Raw genomic sequence first — 27,943 nt, forward strand, 5'->3', positions numbered from 1 at the left:
ATCGTCCCCAAAAAAATTCAGCAACCCACCCTGATTGCGTCAATTCTCCTATTGAGAAGAACTCGACTCCGTCGAGTTGGGGCTGAGTTGAAGATTCCTAGCCCAAGTGAAATTGGTCTACTGCATAGGCGTTGGTTGCTTGGCACGAGATGCATGACTCGCATAGCCGGTATGCATGACTCGAATGAACCAAGACGCGAGTCCAGTGCGGGTTGACTACGATGCCGAACCGTTGCGCACTCTAATGTAGGTGCACATGCTTAGCACGAGATGATCTCCTCTGAAATTTCAGAACCGACTTCCTCGCAGATCGCTGCTGAAATTGGCTCTTCCTTAGCCACTAGCAGACCTGAATTTTCAGCATCAATGGGTTCTTCAGTGGCCATCTGCTGATCTAAATTTTCTGCTGCAGAAACTTCGAATTGCTTGACTTTTACTACTGCAGAATTTTCAGTTTGTTGTGTTCGTGCTGCTGCCGAATTTTCAGAACCTTCTTCCTTGGCAATCGATACAAACATGGTCCCAATTCATGGCTCATCTCTGTCGAATTTTCTGAACTATCTTTCTTGGGCAATGCTTCTAAAGTTATATTAGAAAAATCAGAAAAAATAGGTTCAAATTTAGATGAGTTCACCTCTAAAATTTTATCTTCCACATTGGTTTCCTCCTTGTCCTCATTCTCAGCAGGTATAGAGAGAACTTCAGGGGAAGGAACCTCAGCGGCAGGGACATCATCAAACAGTGCTGCTGAATTATCAGAATCAGCGTCAAGATCTTCTTTTTCGTATGCCTCGGTTCCTTTGTTTACTCTGCTTCTTTTGACATCAGTGGGCTGAGCAGGAACATCAGAAAGTTCTATGATCTTATCCTCCTCACATACCAACGAAAAACATTGGTCTCTGGTGAAACAAACGACGATGGAACGGTCTCGACCGCCGCATTTATAGCAATCCGTAGGGTTCCTTCCTTGCGGTTTGGATTGGGGCATAGGTCCTTTGCCCCTTTCATTGGCCCGTGGAGCACATCTTTCCTGATAAGCACTTCGATTAAAAGAGATTTCAGATCTGAAAACAAGGACGCTACCTCGAGAAAAGGGACTTCTCGGCTGCTGCGTTCTAGAGGCCGTCACATGATCGGTATTTGTACAGGACGCTGTTATCGCTGCTGTGACTCTATGTGAAGTGTTAGTTGGTACGCCTCCTCCTTCTGCCATATGAGATCCATTCGATGGAGAACTTCAGCCAGCTTCTTATCTTGTTGGCAACGAAGTCATAGTCGTGCCTCCGTACAATCCATCTCTTCTTCTTTTCGTTGTTGAGACCGCCAATCGATGTTGGAAGCACGATGATGTAGAGATCGCCAATTAGTGTTGTAAGCATGGTGATATGAAAATCACCAATCAGCATTGTAAGCACGGGTCCACATTCATCGTGAACAAAGGATTTGCTCTGATTGGTGAGGATCATTTGCTATGATACCAACTGATGCAGTCGTTGTAGGTTGCTGAATTTTTTTGTGGACGATGGCTGAGTCTTTCTTTCTTTTTTCTCAACTGAAGGCTAGGGTTTATGCTTATTGGATGTGGGGAGGAAGAGTATTAGGGCTAGGTTTCAGACCTGAAACTTAGGAGGATTGTGCTTTCAAGGGTTTAGGGCTATGGCGTAATGAATATTACAAGGACTCTAATTACTTCATCCCACTCAGTCCCACTCAATCCCACTCAAGCACAAGCCTAATATAGAACTTCATCCGTGCAATCCCACTCAATCAAAGACCCTTTCAACTCATAAAAATCAGCCTAATTATGCGTTGAAGACTCTAATTACTTGTGAACCAATTTTGCCTGTTACAAGGACTCAATCAAATGCCACTTGGCAACCAATTACATGGACTTAATTGAGGACTCGAATCAGCAAACTTACAACTCAATTTATAATTCAATCTAGGACCTAACGTGAGAAATCAAACCAAACCCTAACTTAAAAATCCAATCCTCATATACAAGGACTCAAAATGACTTGATGCCTAATGTTAGATTCATGACTCAAGAAAAAAATAGACTCAATTCAATATGTTAGAATCCATGGTTGGCCTCTATTTCTATGCTCGCTCCATGATTCAATTGGGCTCATGAAAGGCTCATGCTTTTGATTGGCTTGATTCGTCCAAAGGATGAAAATTCGATCTCCACACACGCCCCATGATTCAATTGGGCTCAATATAATTGAAACTCCTTGTACCCCATGTAATTTGATGACCTTCCAAAAAAGAGATTAAATCACCTTGGGCTCATGCTCCTGCATCTCTCTATCTCTCTCTCTCTCTCTCTCATATTCAAAAATTCTTCTTCAAACATCAGGGCAGTTTCCATTCTCTAATGATTAGATGGTGCACAAGGGTGGCGACGGAACCCGCCCGCATACCAACATCAGTGGCTGTTAGTCCAAATAATACTTCCAGGCAACCAACCAATCTGTTTCTGTTAATAGGCTCGCCAACAAGATCCACTGGACCACAATGGTCATCCGGGTTCGCATGCAGTGCGGTAATAAGAAACATTTTGTGACCATCGCTTGATCCGCTTGAAACCCCAGAAGCTTCAGGCATAAGTACTCCCAAACAGAGGAAACGTTAACTGCTGTTTACAAAAGCATACATGTAACCCGATCAGCATGCCTTATAATTATAGCAAGATCTACCTGTATAATTGGTCTGTCTCATAAATAACAAACCTCCTAACAATTCATTAATTTTAAATTACATGCCAACCATGAATTGTTATAAAATTCTACATAGTGAGGGACCCGTTGTGTTATTTCTATCACATAATCCTTGTTTCGTGTAGGCTTTCAATTATGTATGAATCAAGAAAATAAAGACTAGACACATTCAAGATCAATCAATTCAAACCAATCGTGACCACCTTAGCCCTCTTGGCAGACATGATTGTGTAATTCATCTCTCTTACGATCATAAGCCCTTTTAAGAGTACATACAAGGCGATCAGGGTTAGACCACATCGACTTGTGACCATGAACAGAGGTTACAAACCGGCGAAGAACCCTGGAATGGATTCAAAACTGTGCTGCAATTTATTGGATTTTAATGGGTTCCAGACCAGTTGAGCTGTAATCTATATCTGAATCATGATACATGGCAATTTCTGACCATACACAAGCATTCAATCAATATTAAGCATTAATAATAAGAAATACATAAGATCAGACTATTCATAACAGTAGTGATCAGTGATCGGTAACAACATCCCCTCACTGATCGTCCCTAAGTTTCAAAGAGGTTATACATAATTAATCCACAGCCAAGAAGAGAGAATTCATCAGATGCGTAAAAAATTACCCAGGAAAAGTTGATGAACTTCAAAGCAAACCAACCCCTTGTTACAGCCAGTCAGTGCAGCAGGAAGCAAGCTTTTATTTAATAACCAATAGAAGCAACTGATTAGAACACTTTCAGGCAACTAGAACAGCTTCCTTCAGCAATATTTTCCACACAATTGATACAGCTTTTTTTCATAGATATGTTAAGGAAATTTGTCCATTGTCTACTGATAAACTGTCAAAAGCCTCAATGTCCCAACCAACTCTATGTGCCAGAAAAGAACGATCCACCCCACTAGACATATAAAGATTTGCCAGGTACAAAACATTAAGAAGCTACATAGAAATAAGTTATAATCCAAAAGAGAAATACCTTAATACCCCTGTATACTCTGTGTGTGTATAAAAGTTCTATCGGCCATGCCATGGACCTAAAAGTTTCAGCTCATGGGTTGACGAGGAGCACGTGGCCGCACAGGAGTCTTCGAGGGGCTTATCCTAAAATGTTTACAAGGAGATAGAAGACAGACATCAAGGAAAAAAGAAACCAGGGAAGGGCTATAACACGCATAAATTTAAATAAGATACAAGAAAATGTACCTTATAGGCAAGGATCCCAAAATCGCGCCACTACAGTTGAGGGCAGTAGTTGCACTCTCAGCCTGCAAGGGTGTTTTTCAAATAATGTATTTTGGCATCAAATTTGGATTTAAAATGCTTAAGTAAGACTTTGCACCATACTTGAGCAGACTCAAGGTCAAGGGCCCAAATAGGAACTAAAGAAAAGAAGCACTGATATACGATAGAATGAATAAGTGGTAAAGTAGAAGGTAGGGAGGACTAAAGGAGATGGCTTAGACAGCAAGCATAGACTGGAAATTCTACGCAGCTTCCCAAATTTCATGAATGCTCAGGATGCCAGAACAAGAGAAAAAATTTAGCATGTATTCAACATATCCAATGACTTATAAATACAGAGAAAAGACACAAATCAAATCATTTAATATATGGATGGCCTTCAACTATGAGCACTAGATCCTCTTTCAATCCCCCAACAAATGAACCAGATCTCTCCTCTTTCTAAACTTTGAAATGAAAGCCAAATTCTATATCCATTGAGGCAGATGTTGCATTGCAGTTTTAGTAAGTTCTTAGTTCATCATTTATCATCAGTATCTTGATTCTCATTCAACTGAATTTTCTCCAATTTTTCTCATAATTCTACCTAATTCTAATCTTCGACAAATCCATCAAAACTTCCAAATATTTGATAGAAATATGGCAGTAACAATCAGCATATGAATACCATCTGATGTATGACAGTATCCAAGAAAGGTGATCCATCAATGACTTAACTCTCATATCAATTTTCCTTTGTGAACTGGAAAATGTAGTAAAATAGATACAACACATCTAGCGAAAATCACCAGAGTAGCACTACATGTCTCCCAGAAGCTACCTGAAAAGGATGTAAATTGGGTCTCATCCAGTTCACAAGGATTGCACCATTGCAGTGTTTTTTAGGGTACAAAGGCTTATTTGTCATCAGCAGTTCACAATCCAGGTTTCCTCAGGCAATATACTGCACCTGGGAATATTTTAGAAGTTTTATTGTTATTATGGACTAAAAAAATTTGTAGTGCCGACCTGTCTCATTAACAGCAATCAAACCCACTGCATACATGAGCAGCCTGCAATAGCACAAAGGTCTTCACAGAACAGCAATTAAAAGCCACAAAAATGCAAAGGCCTTCCAAAGTCAGATATGGTTGCACACTGGCCAGGTGTGGGATCAGCTAAGCTTCTCCTAAGACTAGCCACCTTTTAGAAATATCCTAGCAATACATTAACGTTTCTACATTTCCCAACTTTTTTTGGCTACATTTACCAACTTTTCAATTCTCAGTAACTACCCTACTTAGATTTCTTTCTTAGGGTAGACTTTGTCACCCGAAAAGCAAAGGATATCCCCTAGTTTCCCCACTTATCCTACCAAAAAAACAATTTGGCACCAACAGAATAGGAATATTCCTTTCTTGTAATGCCCTATGAGATATTCCTCCCAATTACATCATGGTTGACTACAAGGGAGGCTCGGATAATCTTATTCTATGGTATTAGATGGAAATTTATTCGGCACAATTACCATATTACCCCTCCAATTATTCTTTTGCCCTTATCCACTATTTAAAAACACAAAAAATGGAAGGGCAATTTTGTCCTTGTGACAAAATTCAATGCACATTAAATGCACTTTGTTCCCTACCCTTATGCCCTCCCGCTTATTCCTCCAACCAATTGCCAACAAACCTTATCATGCAGAATAAGTCCATTCCTTCTACAACACCTGGATAACTTTTCTTTATTCCCTCAATTTATTCTGCAACAAAATGCAACATAGATGTTTAAACCATGCTAAACCAGCATAAAAAATATCCTAACATTTCTGGACTTGGGATTTCCATGATTTTATGTATGATAAGAGTCCTGCATACTCCAATCCAAATAAAGTAATTTGCTGGTCATCACATAACTCAAGTGTATCTAGATTATTAACATAATATATGAAATAAATATTAAACAATATCATGAATATGACATCTTGGTACATAACTCATGTTAAAATTTATCCTACATCTAAAATCTTCGATTGTAGCCACATGCACTTGCGTGTGCATTTTAACTAGTCTATCTAAACAGATCTTAGGTCAGTTTGGCCTAAACATCACTGCATGCCCAAGAGGATAAATTGGATCAACTGCAACATACGTTACCTCCATAATAGTATGGTAAAACTTTGTAATAGAAATATCATTATTTTCTATTAGAGATGCTTCGCCTGGACCAAAAGAAAAGCGTAGTCTAAGGTCCTGTAGTCTAAGGTTCTATTTCGAAGGTGGAATTGGGGCGGAGTAAGCAACTTATTCCTCCCTATTCCACCCGAACAGCTTTTTTTGCCTCCAAAATAGCCTATCCTATGACAGGCACAATATTCCCTACCAGAGGAAACAAGATTCCACAAGAGAGGAGAGGCTGTTAGAATTGTCATGCCCTAGTTTGGGCCCTTATTCCATCAGCTTTCCTTCTTTGCCCCCCTCCTTCAATTCCTCTTTCCCACTCCCTCCCCTTTTTCCCTTGTGGTGTTACTCCCTTGCCAGTTTTGAGGCCTCACAGGGCCCCCTCCAACTAGCGGCAAGCCAATCTAGCTCACTAATGCCCTAATCCATCGCCCCATCACGGTTGGGAGCTTCCTTTGCTTTTCCTCCTTTGAACCCTCCTCAAATTTCCCAAAACCCTCGCTTTTCCCCTCAAGTGTTGTTGCTGCCTCACCAATTTTGAGGCCCTACCAAGTCCTCTCCAGCTACAGGCAAGCTCATTTGGCTGGTGGGAGCTTATTTTTTTGCAGCAGACCCAATCGTGGCCTCCCTTCTTTGATGAGCTCTTATGTTGGTCTCCCCTCTACCGGCTGCTAGAATCACCTGAGGCCTCCTTTCTCCAGTCCAGTGCCAAGAAGTGCATGATGCCCGTCTCTCCCTCAGTTGTGCCTTGTTTTGGTTTTTTCTTCCATCACCAATGGTATGGATCCCTTGCTCTTGGATTTTCAGATTTGTATGTATGAAGCTATTTCACAATAGATCTCTATTTTAGTTGTTTCTGAATTATTTTGGACCTGCATGTTGGGTTTCTGAATGGAGAATGTAACTTTCTATACCCAAGATGTGCCTGATGTATGTTGTGAGGAAGGCTTAGAACCCTCCTATGCCCATAACATACTTGATAGCATGTCTGTGAGGGCTCCGGATGGGTCCACTCAATGATTTTCATCGTTTTCCATGTTTTGAGTCAGATGTTTTTGCATTTTTGTTTTACTAATTCAGGATGCCATTTTATGATTTTCTTTTCTCAAACCTTCTGAGATGCAATTGGATGGCTAGTAGGCAACCATTGTACCAGCAAATGTAAGGTGATGATGACATGCTGGATGCCAGGCTCTGACGGCCTTGCCAGGTATGGCATGCAGCTAGTATTGTTATGATCCACTAGTCGATACTTGGCATGGCATGCATCCTATGTAAAGCCAATGATGATGGTGTTTTCACAGCCTGCGCCTTCACCTTAATTTTGAAATAATTTTCATGGTTTTGATTTTTAGTTTGCTTTCATTGTTATTTATCCATGAGGTAGAGTTATGTTGTCTCAACATGAAGATCAGTTCGGTCATCCACCATCAAACACGAAAGCCAATTTAGTCATGCATTGTGACTGGTCGAGTTGGCGGGGAAGCACGAGATAGACCTTTTCAAGACGATATTATATTGAAATAAATCATTTAAGTTTGCATAATCTATATTCAATCACCAGTTTCATCCTTTTTCTTAGGGCCTAGGCGCAATAATAAGATTGCTCTATTGTGAACTGGGCGTCACAGGTTCAAATATGCAAACAAGCTATTCTTCATAATTTATCCAAATAACTTTCCCTTATTCCTTCAACATTTATTCTACAACCAAATGCAACCTAAAATTTTAATCCACGATTCACCATCCCAGTTAGCTTAGAAGTAGGTAAAACTAAAGACAACTATGTTTCCCAAGAAACAAAATACAAGTTTTCTAAACTTGCAGGTATTGGAAGTATTGAGAAACTGCTCGACAACGAAGCATGGCCCTTTTATTAACAGGCTGAAAACAAGTGATGTAGGACCAAGAGGATGGACTACAACGAATGGAAGGGCCTGAAGCCCTGAAGAGTTTGGCAAACTATGGTTTGGATCACATAAGTTACTTTGCCATCCTTCAACCAAAAGCAAGGCAGATAAAAGTTTTCTAGTGATATGGTATTATTAAAAAAAGGCCTAACAATTTCTGGTATGGGTTCTTAATGAGGTAGAACGTCTAGAGAACAAGTTTCTAGAGAAACCTTGTCAGTTGCTTGGTGGTATAGAGTGCTCCTATAACATAAATTCATATATTGGATTTCATATTTATGTTTAGAGTAAATTACAAAACCCCTTTAAGGTTTATATTTATTACACTTATACCCAATCCCTACACTTATACCTAGTTAAATTAACGGCGTTAATGAAACCATTTACCTCATGTGAAAAGTCAAAATTGCCCTTGGGTGGCAAGGAGGATGCACCCATTTTTTTGTGTCCTTGCATGGCTATTTTGTCACTTAAGGTTATTTTGGTCATTTTTGAAATTTTTTTCTAATGTATTTGGGTCCCATTTAAGGTTAACAGTTTGACTAATGTTCTGTTAAGTTATAGGTTAAACTGATGGAGAAACCTTAAGGGCGTAAGCGTGGGTTTTTCAAACTACTGGGTATAAGTGCAATTTACCCCTAATCTCAAAGGGCTTTTTGTAATTTACTCTTATGTTTAAAACAAGAGCTAGGTGGGATTTAGAATAGGAAAACCAAGGTTAATATTAGCAGAGATTGAAGATGAGATAAATCAAAAAGCGGGGGGATGCTAAAAATCTTTACAAACAAAATAACTCCTTTGAAACTCTAAAACACTCCTTATACAGGTCAAACTACTAGAATTCCTACTCAAGAAATGACTCTCTCAACTTACCTATTATGACTTAAGGCCTTTTTCAACATAGTTCAACATCAAAGGAGTTCCTAACACTGGAAACTGGATCTCCTAAATAAATCAACAGTTTATTTCCCACCAAATAAGATCCCAAAATATAAGGAACTAAACTATATCCAACCAACCATTTATTTACCTATTTTAGATTTATAAAAGTTATGATTGGTTCATGTACTAGTCACTATATACAATAGTATAGCATTAAAAGTGTTGAAGAGTAAATAATTAAAACAAAAACTTCCTAGAAAGTTCCCATAATTAAAAAAAAGAGAGAAGAGCTCTAGACTTTAGAGAAAAATTTTAGGCTCCAAAACAAATCCAATCATAACTACAGCTTGGACATGAGTCTCACGAATATGTCCGCATCCACAAGTCCAAGCTAAACCATGAATACAGATATCAGGCCAAAGCCCACGTACTAAACTACACCAGTCACAAGGGTCCGTTCAATGAACCAAGCCCAAATGCATCCCAGGTCATGAGATGCAATAGCAGAGCAAATCTTGGCAAAGGACCTCCCAATGGACAATCAACACCTACCACCAAAGCATCAATATATAGCTAGAACATTGAGTAGCATGCCCCATGAAACTTATTACTAACAATTAATTGGTAAACTTGTATTCGCGCACATTAGTACTGTGGGATATGATGCCTTTGAGCACACACAAAAAAAAAAGAAACTCTATTTTAATCTTTATTTGTTCCAATCACTCACAAATAATCTATCTCTAACATAGTGTTTGTGTTGTCATATGGAAGACTTCAAAAATATAGACATGTACATAAATAATTTAAAAACAAATAGCACAGCAACATGAGATGTAGGACATATTGACATAAGTAGTGACAAATACCGCTCTTTGCTTTTCATCAGCGAATAGAAGTCTCAAAACATTTTAAAGAAATTAAATTTTCTGAAGTGTTATGTGGGAGATTCTTGAATCAAAGCCATAAGAAACTACCTACAATAACTGAACAATAAAATTGGTACAGGGAACGATTGCTCAAATCTAGTTAAAATCATGAGGCAGCAAATAGTATTAGTTAGATAAGAGCTGTTTTCAGAGAAGACAAGAAACACAACATGCATGCTGATACAAGCTGTAGACTTTCAGTTTCCTTGAATCCTTTTTTTCCTGCACCATACTAATAAGTTTAACACTAAGAAAATTTCCTTGTGTCAAAAAGTTACACATGAATGGTGATAGTTTGGCATTAATGCAGAAAGCCAGAGATACGAACCATCACAAACTCGACGAATGCAATGCGAGTCGAATGATGATAATCTCCAAGCAATCTCAAGCGATAGACCTGTACCATACAAGATTATGTCACAATATTAAATAATAATAATAACAATAATAATATTTGAAAAAGAACAAATGAACACAATTTGAACATAGAGACTGCAAACCTCTCCGCATAGAGACTCAAAGAAGAGTTTAACTTCTGCCTGTGAAACCTGCAGAAAGCTTTGATGGGAAAAGTGGTTCTAGAGATGCATAAATGATGTAATATAAAATTTGGAAGAATGATTCAACAAATTTATAGTTTACCTTCTTGTCAATATTTGTACAATAAACAGTCCTTGCACACATCTCACGTTCATCATCGGACTAAAGGCCCCAAGAATGGTTAAAAGTTAACCACTAATCAACAAGATATCAAGACAAGGAAAATATTCACATATAACATGTATAGCATCTCCAAAGAAATAGCATAACAAATTTAAATCTCTTACCCTTGGCAGAAATGTCGGGTTAACAGGGGCAATTGCAGTCTTGGAAGGAAGCACCCTTACTGGGTAATATCCAAGCACAGTTCCTGACAAATTTAAAGCAGCTCTTGCACCTTCTGAAGTTGCATCATCACATCACAACAATCAATGATATTTAAAGTTTATAAATATGAGAAGCTAAGCAAGAAAATATATGTAAACATTGGTAATCACCCTCATCAGTGAACTCTATGAAAGCAAAACGAAGAACAGAGTTTGGATCCCCGCACATACGGCAGTCAACAACCTTCAGCAGTAAGGAAAAGATTAAACTTTATATGTATTAAATTCCACAAAAATTCAAAGGAGATGAAAGAAACTTACCTGTCCACAGTTAATGAATAGTGCTGCAAGCTGTTCTTCAGTAACCTAAATCCCAATAGTTATATGTCAAACCTTCCCCTCAATCAAATGAAGGATGAACGCAACAAGGTAAAGACGTCCTTATTAAAAAAAAAAATCCTAATGGTGATATAAACAGAGAATAAACTTCCTGTCCATAATGAAGAAATCATGTAAATCAAAGAACACCAAATTTTTTAGGCCTGTTTCACAAGTGACACAGAAGTTTCAAAAACTATAAACTATTACAGCAATGTGTAAACAACAATCAGCTGCACAGATCATACTTACAAATGATGTTTCCCATAGTAATTCAATCCAATGTTAGAGTACAGGCAAATTAGGCAAACCCACCCTCTGCATTATGGATTCCGATAAAGAAAAAGCTAGTTTAAAACAATTTACTTTGAAAAATACAATATGGGGCCAAAGGAATCAACAGATAGGCCTTGGAAAGTTTATTCGGATTCCAAATAAGGGGTCCTTTTGATTGGTGAAGGACACAAAGAAAGACAGAGATGTGAGAATGAATCATAGCCCTAGTCTTAGAGCTAGGAGCGAACAGTCACCTTCCTAGCCCAGGTACTTTACAGAGATGTGAGAATGTGCATTTGAGATAGAAGTCACAAAGGGAATACAGGACAATAGAAAGCTTCAAATGGGCAGATAAGTTCATTTAGATTAAAGTATTAACTTTTTGTGTTAAAGGAGTGAGATGTGAAAAATTCATAGTAATAGGTCTAAACAACAATCAAAAGCTTCTTATTATCTTATTGCAAGAGCATATCAATTGTCTGAATTTAATCAAACATATTTAAATTTACTGAATGTTTTGAGCATGGATAGTATTTTAGTCTCGTAGAACAATATGTTAACAAAGTTAGGTATTATTATGACAAAAGGATGTCAAATCCTTGATGTTTAGGACCTAATGTAGAATCCTTGGTGTTCGAGAGTGACAGAGTGACTTCAATATGCTCCTCTTTTCCCCTAATAAGAAAATAGTAAGTAATAAATCAGAGTAAAAATCAAGTTTATAGTACACCATACCATATCGAACTGGATGACACGCAGTATGCCAAACCAGCCCCATACCATATTACACCGACATAGTGATAACATCGTACCAGTACGGGGCCCGGTACTTGATCAAGATGATCCAAGGATATATGCATTAGCAATATTTTTATCAAGGTTCATCGAACTGGTACCGAAAACCATATCGGCCAGCAATCGATACCGTACTGACCCAATGTGTACTTGAATCAAGGGAGAGGATGGGGAGAGGAGCATAGGGAGAAGGGGAGAGAGAGGGGGGAGGGAGGGAGGGAGAGGGAGAGAGAACAATTCACCTAGGCCATAAAATGGCACTTCCCTCGAATCGAAGGCTCTGATCCCTCAAACCAACCTAGAAAGATCCTCGAACACATGCTTCTTGATCTCAGATCTGATGGCTTGCTCGCTTTTAGGTGCAAATCATCATCTGAGAAAAGGAGAGGTCGAGAGGCTTTGGTCCTGTGACCTTTAGGAAGGAGCAATCGCCAATCGGTGAGGGACACTACAGGAACCGACGGGATGGAGAGGGAAAGGAGAGGGAGAAGAGGAGAGAGAGAGATCTAATAGTCTGGGCCACAGATTGCACCTCCCTCGAATCTAAGGCCTCGATCCCTCGATCCAACCTAGAAAGATCATCGAATACATGCTTCTTGATCTCAGATCCGATGGTTTGGTTGCTTTTTGGTGTAGATCATCATTGATCAGGAGACTGAGAGGTCGAAGGGTTGAACGAGTAGACCCTGAAAGGGAGGAGCATCACCATTAGCCAGGCATAATCTTGAGGTGCTACGAGTACCACAACGATGGAGGTCGCCATGAGACTGGTAACGGCAACAATAGTCGAAGCACTGGAGGAAGAGAGGACGGCAAGGTGATAGAGGAGAGCTAGAAGCTTCGAGAGAAATAGTGAACCGATGAAGAGATAACCCAAAGATTAGTCAGACCACACCAATAAATAAACCACCATGAACTGAACCAAAAGCCCATTTCATCTCAACAACCAACCAAGTCGGGACAGTATGCCCTGAAGCTAGCAGTTCGCGACAATTCCACCATCCGTAGTTTTCATCATTAAGCAGTGCAAGAAGTATTTCATATCATATCTTGCTTGATTTGAAGTAGGATCTACACAATCCACACCATTAACACATAAAATCATGCAGATTTTAAACAAGATAGTAATAGTTAAGGAACTATTACACCATTGCAGCACAAAGGAGCGGATTTGCAATACGATCATGCAAAAAATCACATCCCATTGAAGAGTATAAAGAAGTGGATAACACAAGAATCTAATCAGGTACTTTAGGACACACACATATATAAGTATGCATGTGTGTACATATATGCACACACATATTCATATATACACATAAACATATATATGTGTGTATGTATATGTATATGTATATATACATGCATTCATCTATACATATATAGATAAATACACGTACATACACATACATACATATATACATCAACTAAAATATACGCATATTCAAAGATATATATACTTATAAAGTATTTAAAAAAAATCCATAAAGCAATAGTTTACAAAGTAGCATCAACTTTTACAAGCTTATCATTTGCTCATCATTCAAATCATACCTCATATTTTAATATTAGCATCAGGACTTTACCCTTCACAATTCAAAGGTTAACATTAATATCTAAAGAAAAGAAAGGAGATCCCTCCCCCTCCATTGTATCTAGGAAGAATGTAGAGTCTTTTTTTCATTTTGAAAAATATAATACTTAACACAAGTACCAGACACATATTTGATAAGTAACTGATGAGTAACAAATATCTGATATGGACATAACATGTAATTTGAAGCATCCATGCTTCCTAAAGAAAAAGAAATCAGCGATACTAGGGGAGAATGCCAATGTCTTCTAGATCTTTACATTATAAGAGGGTCGATCGACAAAGCAAAGAGCTTGGCATACTGAAGCTTGAGGCAATAGATATACAAGATTGCAATGAAGTTTCTTCAAGAAAATTCATAAGATTACCTCAAAGCTACCAATTGATAAGTCATCAAGCCAAAAAAAAGGTCCAACATGTTCGAAACATTACTATCATTTATAAATAAGCTTTTAACTCAAAGTTTTGTTACTCTCATATTGCCTTCTTTAACTTCTTATCTGATAAAGAGTTAATATTGTTAAGACTGCATTGATGGGCATAGCATGGCAAGTTAGGTGCTTAACTGAAATATTGTTAAGACTGCAAAACCACCATGTTTATCCTTCTTAAAAACTCCTATTTAACCCCCTCCCTTACGGTCGAACCATCACCGAGCCTCCCTTCCTTCTTCCTCATCTTTGGTGGTTGTCGCCCGATCGACCGTCACTGCCCCCAAACCCCCTACTCTCTATCAGATCCCAATGTGCTCTATTTTTCCCGATCCAAGTGTTGCCACTCATTTTCCGCTGGAGCTCGTCGTCCTCAGCTGAGATCCACCACCTCCGCCACACACCAGTGAGCTCTTTCCTCCTCCATTCTTCTCTAAGCCGAGCCCTATCCCTTGATTTAACCCAACTCGAGATGTTGATCCTCTTCAATCAGCCCTATTTACAACTGCTGCCGCCATCCTTGGTCATTGCTACCGCCGTAGTGGCCGCCTCAGATACCAGCTCTACTGTACCCAGCTGCTGAAACCCACCACGATCTGTCTTCTCTTATCTTTCCTCTTCCCTCTCTTCCTCTTTCTCTCCATTCTTCTTATTTCTTCTATTTTCTTCTCAATTTTCCCCTATTTATAATTAATTAATTAAAAAAGAAAAACCCTCTTTTTCTCTCTACTTGACTCGTGGACCAAATTACATTGATTGATCCAGGTCATTGACAAACCAAACCCAAAGCCCTGAGTAAAACTAGTTCAAGTCTCTTTTCCTATTTTGGTCGACCAAGACTGAATAGGCCAAGTCTCTGATTGGACCTAAACAAAGTAGATCAAGCCCAAAAGCCCAACTAACCTTAGATCAAATATCTCTCTCTCTTCCCTATGTTGGTTGACCTATGGACCGAATGCAATGATTTTGCCACATTGCCGATGAATCGAAATCCAAGCCCCTAATTAAACCCAGACTAAGTCTCTCTCTCCTCTATCTTTATTAGTTGACTTAGACCGAGTCTAATTTTCTTTTAATTGATAAATTCGGTCTAACCCTGGAACCTTAATCTGAACAGGTGAAAACTAGGGTCCAGATAGCGTGGAGGCATGATTGAGACTGATTCCTTTGCATTCAGGTAATCACAAACCCCATCTAATGAAATTCATATTTTGATCCAAGGGATGGGTGAGACCACTGGGCGTTAGGCTAGATGTGGTGGTCTCGACATGGACTAGATCCTACCACAAGACATTTTAAGTTATATGGTGTCTTATAGAAGTCTAATAAGATATGTAACTTTTTAGGTTTTGGGATGATTTCTCTGATTGGTGGATTTTGAGAGATTTTAGAGCGGAAATGGTAAGTTACCTCTTCCCCTGGTAATTAATCATGCACATGATTTGATATCTATTATTTAAAAATTATTCTATTGTTAGTATATTCTGCTCAAATTAAGCATAATATGCATAGTGCATGAAGATGATTGAATCGAGTATGTTTTATTTTACTTGGGCATAACCTGATTTTATTGCATCAATAAATGCGTTGATATTGTTGTGTTCTGATTTGCCACTTTAGTCCGACTATGATCACACAGGTTTAGCATCTAGCCTCTTTTTGGGCCTTCGTGGGGCGATCACGGGCGCATGCCGGCTGACGGCATGTTATAGTCAAGAGCTAGTTTCATTTCGAGCCTAGCCAGTTGGGGCTAATCGCTAGCACATGCTGACCAAGCATGTTCTCCGTATGATTACAGAGCTAGTTTCCTTCTAGGCCTCCAATAGGGCAATCACAGATCGATCGTGGCCATAGTCACAAGAACTAAGAGAGTGAAAATGGATAGTCCATCCCTAGTTTTGGAGAATTTATTTTTGGCCAAATGTATTATGAAATCTATGTTGATAGATGTGATATGTTTCATATATTTTCCACATGTTGTTTATGAAAAATCATGTAAAACTTATATTTCTTGCATAATATACTTGATCTTATTGGAGGTTTTGGTAAACTAGACGGGGCTTGGGACTGAGCAGTGAGGAGCTTAAGGTTTAGAAAATATATGATTAATGTTTCTTGCAATAATTTGATGTATTCTTATTATTAGTAGTTGTGGACTATTGAATAAATGCATTGGATTATTTATTCCTGCCATTGCCTGAGTTTGGAATGACATGAATGCGTATGAACCATACGGCAGGCCTTGCATGACATGTGGGTTAACCCTATGGATGTGTAGCCGTTTTCACGTGCTCGGCTTGGGCCATCGGGTCGGAGCGTGACAACCCCCGTGCCATGCCGCTCTAGCATGAACCAACAAGGAAACCAGTACGGGAGCAGAGAGGGAGGACGAAGAGGAAAAGAGGAGGGGGAGGAGAGAGGGAGAGGGAGAGTGAGAGCGAGAGAGGAGGGAAAGAGTGGGAGAGGGCCGTAGAGAGAGAGGGAGGGGGAGAGGGAGTAGAAAAAAGGAAAAGAGAGAGAGAGTGAGGGAAATGTTGATGGATTGTGAGAGAGGCAAAGGAAGGGGGGCGAGGGCTTTTGAAGTGTGAGAGAAGCTGAGGGGGGAAAGAGGGCCTTCGACCCTTTTTTTCATTGCCTGAACAAGGGTGGAGCCCCTATTCCATTTTGAAGCAGGGCCTTCGACCCTTTTTTCCTAAATTTGTTTAAGTCAAGTTGGCAACCACTACAATGGCTACCGACTTCACTTAAAACAATTAAAATATACATAACAAGGGCCAAACCCCTATTTCGAAATGAAACAAGGGCACCGCCCCTGTTCTAGCAAGGTGTATGGGAGAGGGCAATGGGAAAGCCCTCTTTCCCCCCTCAGCTTCTCTCACGCTCCACCAGCATCTTCCTCACTTCCTCCCTCTCCCTCCCTCTCTCTCTCTCTTTTCCTCTCTTTCCTTCTCCCTCTATCCCTCCCTCGTCGGTTTCTTGATCCAAGGCTAGAACCATCCCGGGTGGCCTCTGGTATGGCCAGGCACGCCCCGAACCAAGTAGATCGAGACTATACTACCGACCTTGGGATGTGGAGAGTTTCTATTGCTTACCCATATAGGATTTATAAGGCAACTAGAAATCCTAAGGGACTCTTCAAGGAGCCTAGGTCATGGGATAAGACAATCTCAGGGGTTTGTGTAGGAAAACGAGGGATTCATCTAATAATTTCTGGAGGAATGAAGAATGCGAGAGATTTTGTCGCCTCACTTATGGAAGGTAGTAGTTTGTATGGATTGTTTGATGTATGGGGTCTAGGTTAAGAAAAATTGTTTGATCTAATAGGTTCTATATAAAACATTGTAATTATGGTGTCCATACTGATGAGTTTAACTATATAAATCTACCATAAGATGCAATAAGATACTTTTGTTGACCATGGAGCATTTCTATTTAATCATGGTGGAACATTTCTATTTAGCCTTCTAGATTATTTCAAACCCTTATGCCCAACCAAATCCTTGTTTCAGATATGGACTCTTCCTCGCCTCCCAACCATAGTCTATAACTTATACTAATGTCACTGCATAAATCAAGTACAAACTCTAGGACCAAAGTCCTTAAACAGATGTCCTTTGATTTTATTTACTTGGAAAAGATAGATGATGAAATTCTTCAATCATATTGCATGCCACATTTGTAAAGATTCTTTGACATAGTCAAAGTGAGGTGAGTGGTTATTAACACCTAGACCTTCCAACTCATCTGTCAATGGTCGATTCAATAAACCATTCCTTATAGGTTGAAAAATTGCATAAAATATATATTAAATATTTAACTACTTTGGAAGTTTTTCTTTTTATATACAGCAAAAGGCTCCCTCCTTAGGTTCTTCTGCTATCAGAACAAGAACGATACCATTTGGCAGATATCTACTGGCTGACAGTTTAGGGCATTTGACCAGTAATTTGAATAGATAATGGAGGAAAATCTAAATTGGCATATTTATTTCAGTCAGTATTGCCGTGTAACTATGATAAGGTGAGGCTAGTTTTATGGTTGTGATTCTGAAGGATCTCCATTCAGTTGATGTTGTTTATCTTCGACTACTTGTTGTCAGACCATGATAAGTTGAGGCTAATTTTGTGTTTGTGGTGACGAAGGATCTAAATTGGGTTCTTAAGATTATGCACTGTTGTTGTGACACCCTAAATTATATAGCTTTCTGATTCTATGACAAGTCATTTCTGGCTGTTATTGTTAGCTAGTGGCTCAAATGTAATACTTTTCCCATTTTTATCCTTTCTCATCGGCAATCTTTCAAGAATTTTTTGCTTTATTCCCATCTCATTATTGTTCATCACCATTTTACTAAACATTTGTTTAAACATTTTCATAATGCTCAGTTAGTTTCAAACCAATAATAGGTTTCTTGTGCTTTTGGAATGTCCAGTAATTGGTAACTAGCATCAAACATAGATGAAACATGTGCAAGCGGCTCAAATTTCTGTTGATCCATGAGATAAAGGGATTTGACGACGAATTTTGATCTCCCATAGAGGGTTCTGCATTTGAAGTCTCCAAGTGTTACGATGGAAACCCATGATGAGTATCTCTTATCAGCATCAACAAATAAATTTCCACTATTTATTGATGCTCAACACTAAATCATTTCCTAGACATGCCTTGGAGAGATACAAATCCAAGCAAGGTCTGGTGTACGGGAACTCGCACCCGTGCCGGTAGGCCGACAGTACGGTACGGTATGTCCCAGTGCCATGCCGTCTAGCATGAACCAATAGGAAAACCAACAAGAGAGGGGGAGAGGAAGGAGAGAGAGGAAAAGAGAAACGGAGGAAGGGGAGGGAGAGGGAGGAAGGGAGGGAGAGAATAAAAGAGAGGAAAAGACAGGAGAGAGAGAGAGAGAGAGGGAGGGAGGAAGAGGGCAACGGTGAGCAACAACCATCGGAACAAGGCCGGGGGAGGGAGAGAGATGGTTTCCGATTTTAGTTAAAAAAATCAAAAAAATACATAAAAAAGGGACCAAAAGCTCCTGTTTTCTTTCAAAACAGGGGCTCCGCCTCTATTCCGATGCCTGGATGAGAGAGGGTTCCCCCCTCCCTTGGCCCTATTCTGGCAGCCGTCACTCACCACCGCCCTCTCCCTCTCTCACTCCCTTCCTCTCCCCTCTCTCCCTCTCTCTCTCTCTTTTCCTCTCTTTTCTTCTCCCTCTCCCCCTCCCTCGGCCCTATTCCAACGGTCATCGCTCACCATCATTGTCTCCCTCTCTTTTCTACTCTTTCCTTCTCTGTCTCCCCCTCCCTCGCCAGTTTCTCAATTTCATTACCGTAACTGCCCGGGTCCGCCGTTGATGTGACTCGGTATGCTTTGAACCAAGCAGTTCAGTATAGTTCCTCATTTCTTGGATCTAAGGCTAGGATGCAATTATTAATTTCCTTCATCCTACTTGGGGTTGAGCAAGGATGTCACAAGCTAAAAGGTTATCACTACATTTATGCAGAGTTTACATCATAAAGAACACAAGTTCACTCTTTCCCTAATACTCCCCGTCGTCCTTAGAGTTTTGGGGCATTCTTTTGGGTGTCCTTTCATTTTTATACAAGTATCTTCTAAGATGAAACAATACTCTTTAATGAAATTTAAAAGAAAAGTATTTTAGGTAAAATTCAGCTTTAGCATTGTGTAAAATCTGAAATGAAATTTCAGATTTTTAATGAAATGGCTTGATTTTCCTGAAAATTAAGGATCGGAAGAAGAGAAAGATCAAGACGAATGTATTAGAAAAAGATAGATGCATTAGCCATGAGAAAAAACTAATGGATGTAGTATTCACTGGAAAAAGGCAAGCAATATTCTCGCTTTAGAGGTCATCTAAATAAAGTATCTGATCCACACAAAGAGACACCAAGCAACTCCAACTCCATTTTCTAATCCATAAAGCACTCCAACTTGATTTAGAATATACCACAAACTTCCTCAATATAATTCTGACAAAACTAAGTTATAAAAAGAATTTTTGGTTATTTTCCCCCCAGAATGGATTACTACTGTGAATTAATCAACTTCAATAATCAAATTTCTCCAATTCTCCAAGATAAATCCTAAAGAAGATATTTGTTTCTACCAGATATGAAATACAATTAATCGTCGAAACTGGAAAATGTCACAAGCACAACAAAAATTATGAGTGCATTTTGTCATTCTGGAAAGAAATTCAACTTTACCTAAATCATAATAATAAATCTTAGTCATCTCTTTCCAATCTCCTTTCAGAAATTCACATTTTCATATAGTTGAATTTTCAACTTTCCTTGTCCAATATGGATTCATAAGATAATCACAATTTGTAACATCATAATTATATGACTTCATCTTTTATAAAATAAAGTATGAGAAAACAGGCATCTCATCTCATCTTTCTGTATCCTCCAACAACTAAAATTCAAAAGGGAAAAAGGAAAAAGAAATGAAAGATTTATCCACTTTTCACAACTTGCAGCATAAGGGTTTTATTCTTCTATTTGTAGCCAGCATCTTTTTGTAATTGACACCAAATGACAAAAGCAGAGCTGTTGACTCTTTCTTTAGCAGGTACTTCACCACTTAAACCCCAGAATTTTTCCTTTTTTTAATGTTTCTCATGCACAAATCATCTTTATTATCTTTGCTTGCTCTTATTACCCCTTACCTGATTTAATTCAAACAAGTTTCCTCATCCCCTTATCCTAAGTTTCAATTTTAAAACCAAATATGCATGTTTCATTGTTGAACAAGCCTTTTAAGTCAGCGAAAAGAATAAGTGGGCAAAAGTATATCGCATATAGAAGATCATGAACCAATAGATCTTATTTTATGGAGCAGTGCAAAATATCTAAGAAGATCTATCTAGTCAAATATTTAGAGTCAGGGCTTATACACCGAAGACTGATGAAAAATCTTCAAATGCTGATAAAGCCAATTATCATATAAGGTCTGATTAGTTTTTGTAATTGGAATGACCAATAAACTAAGAGTTATGATGAGTGAAGGTCAGTAACTGAAATTAACTCTAAATAGTGATGACGGAATACTCACTAATCATAATTTGCAGAGAAATTAAATTAGGTGACATAAAGACCGGTATACTAATTTGTATTAGAAAGATTAAACATATATATATAATACTAATCATACCCATGACATGATGTGTATTATTTAGATGTCCAAATTCATAGATGTTGCAAATGATATATATAACAGAAATTTAGCCATTTTATGCTAAGGGCAGTGGCATGAGATAATTTTGAGATAAGAAGGTGGTTGAAGTGATGAAGCACTTATCACCAGGAAGGGAAGGGGAAAAGTAATAGCGTTACTTGTCTCTCAAAATAAATGACAATTAATTTTGAGCAGGAACATAAAAATGAAAACCTTCACAACTTATGAAAAATAGGTAAACCTTTCCTTTTGTTAGTCGGTAGATCGTAATTAATAAAAACTGAGGTCATAAAGTAATAATAATGGTACAAATTATTATCTTGAAGATTTTCATCTTGCATGAAAAAAAACTTGCCATATCACAATGTGAAGTATGATTGGAACAAAAGATGACCAAGAATGCCATACAATTTTAACAAGCTCGAACAGATATTTCTTTTTTTTCGCAAGATGATACATGCACCCTTAAATTGCAATATCCAATAACATCCTGATACACAATTACGGTTCTCCAATAAATGTCGAGGAACTATTATGAGAAAGCAATAGTGGCACATAGTGGTAAATATATTGACAAAGTAGGGCCCCCAAGTGTTTAGAGGGTGTCAACTTCCTTCTCTAACTTCTCTCAATATGCTATACACAAGGTTAAATTATAAAAAAGGCCACAAAGATATGATAGGTAGAGCCAGTTCACCAAATCTAACTTTGTTAAGTCAATTTTTTGGATCCTTAATCATATTTTCCATTCAAGACAACTGAAAATAATAGCACTTCTACTTTTCAGTTTGGGCTATCCCCAAGCATCACCAAAATTTCAAAAATTATAAGTGTATTCGTACACCTGAACTTTATCACCATGCCATTCCAATAATAAGCCCAATACTTGCATCCAATAATAGAGGACCCATTTCATATTTTACTACTACAGAAATTCAACATCCACCCTTTTTTGTAAGTGAATCTAGCTTTACTAACAAGCTTAATTTTTTACTGAAAGAAATTGCAATGTGTTTGTATACTTCAACTGTTTTTTTTTTCATTCTTCTAGAATGGAATACGTAAACTTGAATAAATCAATACAAAGAGAAAACAGTGGACATTCAACAAATAAAAGTTATAGGTTGATGACCACTAAACACATGGTCAGGCATTTGTATTTTTTCAAGTATATTGTCCACATTTAAAGCATCCTAACCTTCTTTTCTTAAAATATATTTTTTGGTTCCAATAACCTAGAGAAAGAAAATGCAGAAAGCATATGTTTCAAAATTTTTGATATGCTTATTTCAAATGATAATATTTGGAAGCAGAGTCGGCGGAACCGTCCCGAACCGGACGGTTTCGGCCGTTCCGAGCTATACTGGCAGCCCATCAGTACAGTTTTGGCAACGAAAACGAAAACGAAAACCATTGCCAAAGGCGGAGAAAGAGAAGGAAAGAGAGAAAAAGAGAGCAAGCGAGGGAGGGAGGGAGAGGAAGAGAGAGGAAGGCCATGGCTTCCCCTTGCTGCCCGACGCCAGCTCTCCGCCACCCTCCACCGGCCTCCCTCCCTCCCCTGCTCTCTCTTTTTCTCTCTCATTCTCCCTCTTCCCCACCTCTTCTATTGTATCGGTACAGGCCCGGCCCGGCACAGTGCAGACCCGTACCGACTCATCCCACCGGAGAACCGGTACGGTGCCCGGTACCGGTTCGGCCGACGTTGCTTAAAAGAGGGGGAGCGGGTTCAAGAATCTATGAATAAGCTTCTTTCCTGTATCTGCCTAAATGCTCCAAATTTAAAATCAACTCGATTTTTCTTGTTAAAAGAGAAGGAAAGAGAGAAAAAGAGAGCAAGCGAGGGAGGGAAGGAGAGGAAGAGAGAGGAAGGCCATGGCTTCCCCTTGCTGCCCGACGCCGGCTCTCCGCCACCCTCCACCGGCATCCCTCCCTCCCCTGCTCTCTCTTTTTCTCTCTCATTCTCCCTCTTCCCCACCTCTTCTATTGTATCGGTACAGGCCCGGCCCGGCACGGTGCAGACCCATACCGACTCATCCCACCGGAGAACCGGTACCGGTTCGGCCGACGTTGCTTAGAAGAGAGGGAGCGGGTTCAAGAATCTATGAATAAGCTTCTTTCCTGTATCTGCCTAAATGCTCCAAATTTAAAATCAACTCGATTTTTCTTGTTAAAAGTCACCCTCGCCCATCCTTAATCTACCACCATCACCTTTCATGGTTCCAGGAACACCACCACCCATTATCACAGCAACCACCTCTCAGCGTCCAGCTTCCACCCCCACTAACTTGTTTTCTGCTTAAGGGTTAAGCCAAATACCACACACACACACACACACACACAAACCCTTCTATTCTTTCATTACACTTCCATGTTACTTAACAGGACACAGAGTTCCCACCATCACCACTATTCAAGGTCATGATTCACATGCAGGATGATTTTCTTTTTGGTCATTTCCTCACATTATCACAATCCCCATCTGCATAGTTGTCCCATGAATTTAGAGTACATGAAAACAGAAATTTTATCATGATGGCGTTAGAATAAAAACCACGTTATAAAGACATAGGTTCATCTAGCTGGTTTACTCAACAACCATCATTCAAACTTGTCTCAAACTTTGAAAAATGAAAATTACATTTTGCCATAAACATACCAAAGCATGTCAAATAGTTTATCAAGCAAGTCCCCATCATGCATATGTTTTTCACAATTGGCACAGATTCCTATCAATTACTATGAGTAACTAAGCACGTGGAATGCACATTCTGGAGAAAAGAGAAGAGAAAGCAAGTAAAAGAGTCCAATCTATCTAGAGTGGTATCTTAGAGTCCAATTGGTTTGGGAGCCAAATTAGAGAGAGCTAGAATTCAATTTCAGAGTTTTCAAGTGGATATACAAATATACTTCTTTCCCCTTCTTAGTTAAGAGAAGAATACAATAAATTAAACTAGACCCCCTTCATTTTCAATGACTTGCAAAATTGGATTTTTTTCAAATTGTTGCCAATCATTTAAAAACATGTCTTATAGCAAATTTTATGTGACCCAAGTCTTCTACTTTTCCAAATGGTCAGCACTCATCAGTTTTTCTTTGTTCTTACAAATTGTGTGCTATATATGAAAATGTTAAGTGGCATAATGCAATTTGCACAAGCATGCACAACAACACTTGCCTCCCCACCCTATCTCTACCCCTCCCACCCCCCCAAAAAAAAGAAAAGAAAAGAAAAACAAATAATAATAACAGCAGCAAAAAATCCAAGTGTCAAGACAACAAAACCCAAACTAAAACAATATTGATTATTGCATCAAATATATTACGCATCTCAACACTGTTATTATATATTTACTGCCAAACTCCTATGGATCTACAAACAAGGTTTTCATCTCAGCCAAGTTCTCAGTATATCTCAGTATTGGGCACCTCCTGATATGATGATATAAAATGATAAAATCCGAGATAACAGCTGATACAATACATTCATATTGGGCAATACTTTTCAATCACTTTTTTTTTACTTCCTTAAATAGATCTTTTTAATTAATAAATCTTGAAATCAATGCTCAAATATAGTTCTCAATCTCGACCAAGATTTCGATATCTCAATCCAGAAATTATCAACCGAGATCTCAAAAACCCTCAAATCTGTCTAAACTTGCCCACTTCCTATATTAATTGAGATGAACTAAGATCTGGTTCATCTCAGTCTTAATCATCAAGATAACTGATATATCGAGATTTAAAATCCTTGCCACACAATGATTAAAGCATTCTGCAAACTCATGTCATTGCCTCTATAACATTTCAAGCACTTCCAAACTACAGCAAACTCTAATGAACAGATGAGGGGATAGCAAAAGGCCAAAAACTTAGGATATTTGTTAATCCAGAACAAGTGCCAGTAGACATGCCTCAAGCTACCTCCTGCCATATCCTAGCGAGGGAAGCACAATCTAAAAAATGACGTCACGAGGCAAAGAATATTCAGAATGAAACTAATTCCAGAAGAACTAAAACTCTGAGAGTCATTACCTGATGATCGATATAAGAAACATAAACTGTTCTCCTTATCACTTCCTCTCGCTGTGCTAAAGTCGTCCTGCTGTTCATTCGGCGCTTTCCCTGGCCATACCCGCTCTTTTAAGCCAAACCGCAAAACCAAAACCATTATAAAAGAAGAAAACATAGAAATAATAACATTGGCTAGGCTACCGTAGAGAGAAAACGATCGAAAATAGGCAAGAAGATGTGGTTAAAACTCTTACCCGCCTTCTACCACTGCCATTCACGCCGCCATTAGCCACAGCGTGGTGCGCTCCAAAGCCATTAGAGTCAAACCCAGCGTCAACGACGCCAACTCCGCCGCCGGTGGCGGCGGCGTAGCTATGGTTGGCGAGCGACGGGGGCACGAACTCCTCCGCCATCGGGTTCAGCTTCGACAGGAGCTCCTCCAAATCCCTCATCTCCCGGTTAAACCCTTCGCCACCGCCGGCGGCCGCCGCCGCTGCGGCGTCCCCCTTCCTCCCGACGACAACCCCATCGGCCCGCTTCGCCACCACCACCCCAGCGCCGCTCCTCGCCAAGCCCTTCTCCAGGATGCCGCCGAAGCCGCCGGCCGCGCGGTGCTGCGGGTGGAACTGCTGCACCCTTATGTAGTAGGCGGCGGAGGCGGCGGCGGAGTCGGCGGCGGGGTCCTGGTGGGGGCGGAGGACCGGGAGGCCGCCGGCGGGCTCTACCATCCGGACCACCGGCTGGCGGGCGTCCAGATCCTTGGGGCCGTCCGACTCCGGCGCTCCGCCGGCGTCGAAATCCCGGCTAGAAGACCCCGCATTTGCCCCGAGATCGACGCCGCCCGCGTTCTCACCAACGGCCATGATTGATGTTCAACACCGATGTCCTCTCTTTTTCTTTCCCTCTTCGCAGTCGCTATTTAGAGAGGGCGGAGAAAAAGGAGGAGGGAGAAGAAGGGTAAGAGTGGTTGCATCTTAGAATAGGATGGTAGGCGCACCGACGGGATCCCTGCACGCCGGTTGCAGAGGGAGAAGGCTCCTGGTTGGTGGACAAGAGAAGGGGGTGGTGGGTCTTCGGATCGTCCGTTCCCTCGTGCCTTTTTGGACCTTCTCGTTCTCCTCTATATTTTTTTTATTTTTATTTTCTTTTCTGTAAGTGTGAACCTATGAGCTTTAGGAAGTGTTGCGCTAGCACCCGCTATTTTTTTTTTCTGCTTTCATTTTATTTTTCAAACTCAACAACAAGACTAGCGAACGCCTGGAGATTGGACCATCCCATGTACAAGATAGCACATGGAAGCCATCATCCATGGAGATGAGGCATGTGCATGCATGACATTTGGCATACGTGGAGCTCGTCGAGTGGCCTTGGCGTACGCCATGAGGCATGCGCATGGGGAGGAGGCTTCGTCCAGCTGCCACGTGCGCACATGTTTTTTTTTCATTATTCGGATAATGGGGTGGAATATGGTGGATAAGTTAATGAAGCGGTCGCTTTCGGGTGGCAGAGACCGCAGGCGGCGATGGCCGAGCTGCGGCGGGACATTCTGATCCTGGGGCAGCGGACCTGTCCGGGATGGGGGAACGGATTGGCTGTCTTGTCTGCCACACCAATCAGCCGTTTGAGATGACGTCTCGCTGCGTAAATACCACGCAGTTTATCGGCTATAAGTCCTCTAAGGTGGTGCCATACTGCCATGTGTCCCCTGGTCCAGTTTAGACGAAATGACTTGCTCCAAAATTTTATTTTCAGCTTATAACGGCTTGTACAGGAATGCTATATGACGCCAAGATCTCCAACCCTAATAATCTCGGACGGTTTATTATATAAATTTAAATTAAATGCTAGATATTAAATTAATTTATTAAAATAATAGCTAATCCGGGAAATTACCCTAATCCGCTGAATTCTTTATCTTTGCTTCCTTAATAATGATCCATGTTAAAAAATTAATGATTATTATTCAAACAAAATTAATGATTAATATTCGGAAATACCTCACGCTCAAAAGTTGTTCATGAGCCAAGGGGCCTGCCAAGTCATGCTTAAACCTCTAGCTTTTTGGTCGGGTTCGAGCTCAAAATTTTAGGCCTAACCGGCCAAGTTTGACTTGAAAGATAGGCCTATTTGTTAAATGCTCAGGTTTGAGAATTGTAACCCGAGTCAAATTTTTGATTTTTTTCATATGGTTTATTTATATTTGATGGATTTATTGATTTAATTGGAAATTGTTGTTGATGTGCAAACTTAACAAGACAATAGGCATGTTGTATGTTATTGGCAACTAATTATTCATATTCAGTATTTTAAATAGAGATAATTACACAATCACCCTTTCAAATTTGGACTAGACCACATTGATCCTAATTTTTTACTTTTTTTCAATTAGACTTCATAACTTAATTTTTCGTTGTAATGTAGCCCAACTGTCATCTATACCTAAACATTGTTAACGGTTTGTATAAAACATCTAAATTACCCTTTATCTTTTCCGGAGAAAATGGAAATAATGTTGGAAAAAAAAATTTCCAAGCT

General features: G+C 39.6%; 1 protein-coding gene across 6 annotated transcripts; it reads right to left on the reverse strand.

Moving 5' to 3' along the window:
- Nucleotides 1–3,172: 3,172 nt before the first annotated feature.
- LOC103696585 (polyadenylate-binding protein-interacting protein 11-like) lies at nucleotides 3,173–26,607 on the reverse strand. 6 transcript variants are annotated; one of them, XM_008778258.6, is made up of 10 exons: nucleotides 25,663–26,607; nucleotides 25,430–25,519; nucleotides 11,045–11,089; nucleotides 10,895–10,967; nucleotides 10,685–10,797; nucleotides 10,500–10,559; nucleotides 10,358–10,405; nucleotides 10,186–10,254; nucleotides 3,939–4,000; nucleotides 3,173–3,836 (listed from the first exon to the last, which is right to left on the reverse strand). In XM_008778258.6, exons 1-10 carry the CDS (start codon nucleotides 26,269–26,271, stop codon nucleotides 3,779–3,781), a joined length of 1,227 nt encoding a protein of 408 aa, XP_008776480.3. In that variant the 5' UTR covers nucleotides 26,272–26,607; the 3' UTR covers nucleotides 3,173–3,778. The 6 variants fall into 6 exon arrangements, 5 of the variants coding, with proteins under 5 accessions (XP_008776480.3, XP_008776478.3, XP_088569118.2 ...); XM_008778256.6 differs by having other exon boundaries at nucleotides 25,430–25,534; nucleotides 25,663–26,556; XM_088712992.2 differs by lacking the exon at nucleotides 25,430–25,519 and having other exon boundaries at nucleotides 25,663–26,556.
- Nucleotides 26,608–27,943: the final 1,336 nt, after the last annotated feature.

Source organism: Phoenix dactylifera, chromosome 16, assembly GCF_051530095.1.
Source record: "Phoenix dactylifera cultivar Ajwa chromosome 16, Ajwa_hap1_PhDact_Kaust_v1.1, whole genome shotgun sequence".
Classification (NCBI taxonomy): Eukaryota; Viridiplantae; Streptophyta; class Magnoliopsida; order Arecales; family Arecaceae; genus Phoenix; species Phoenix dactylifera.

Coding starts and splice junctions, on each gene's coding strand:
- LOC103696585 (XM_008778256.6), bottom strand. CDS start 26,271: ATGGCCGTTGGTGAGAACGCGGGCGGCGTCGATCTCGGGGCAAATGCG. Junction 10,798..10,894: donor CATAGAGTTCACTGATGAGG/GTGATTACCAAT, acceptor ATGCAACTTCAG/AAGGTGCAAGAGCTGCTTTA. Junction 4,001..10,185: donor CATTCGTCGAGTTTGTGATG/GTTCGTATCTCT, acceptor ACACCCTTGCAG/GCTGAGAGTGCAACTACTGC.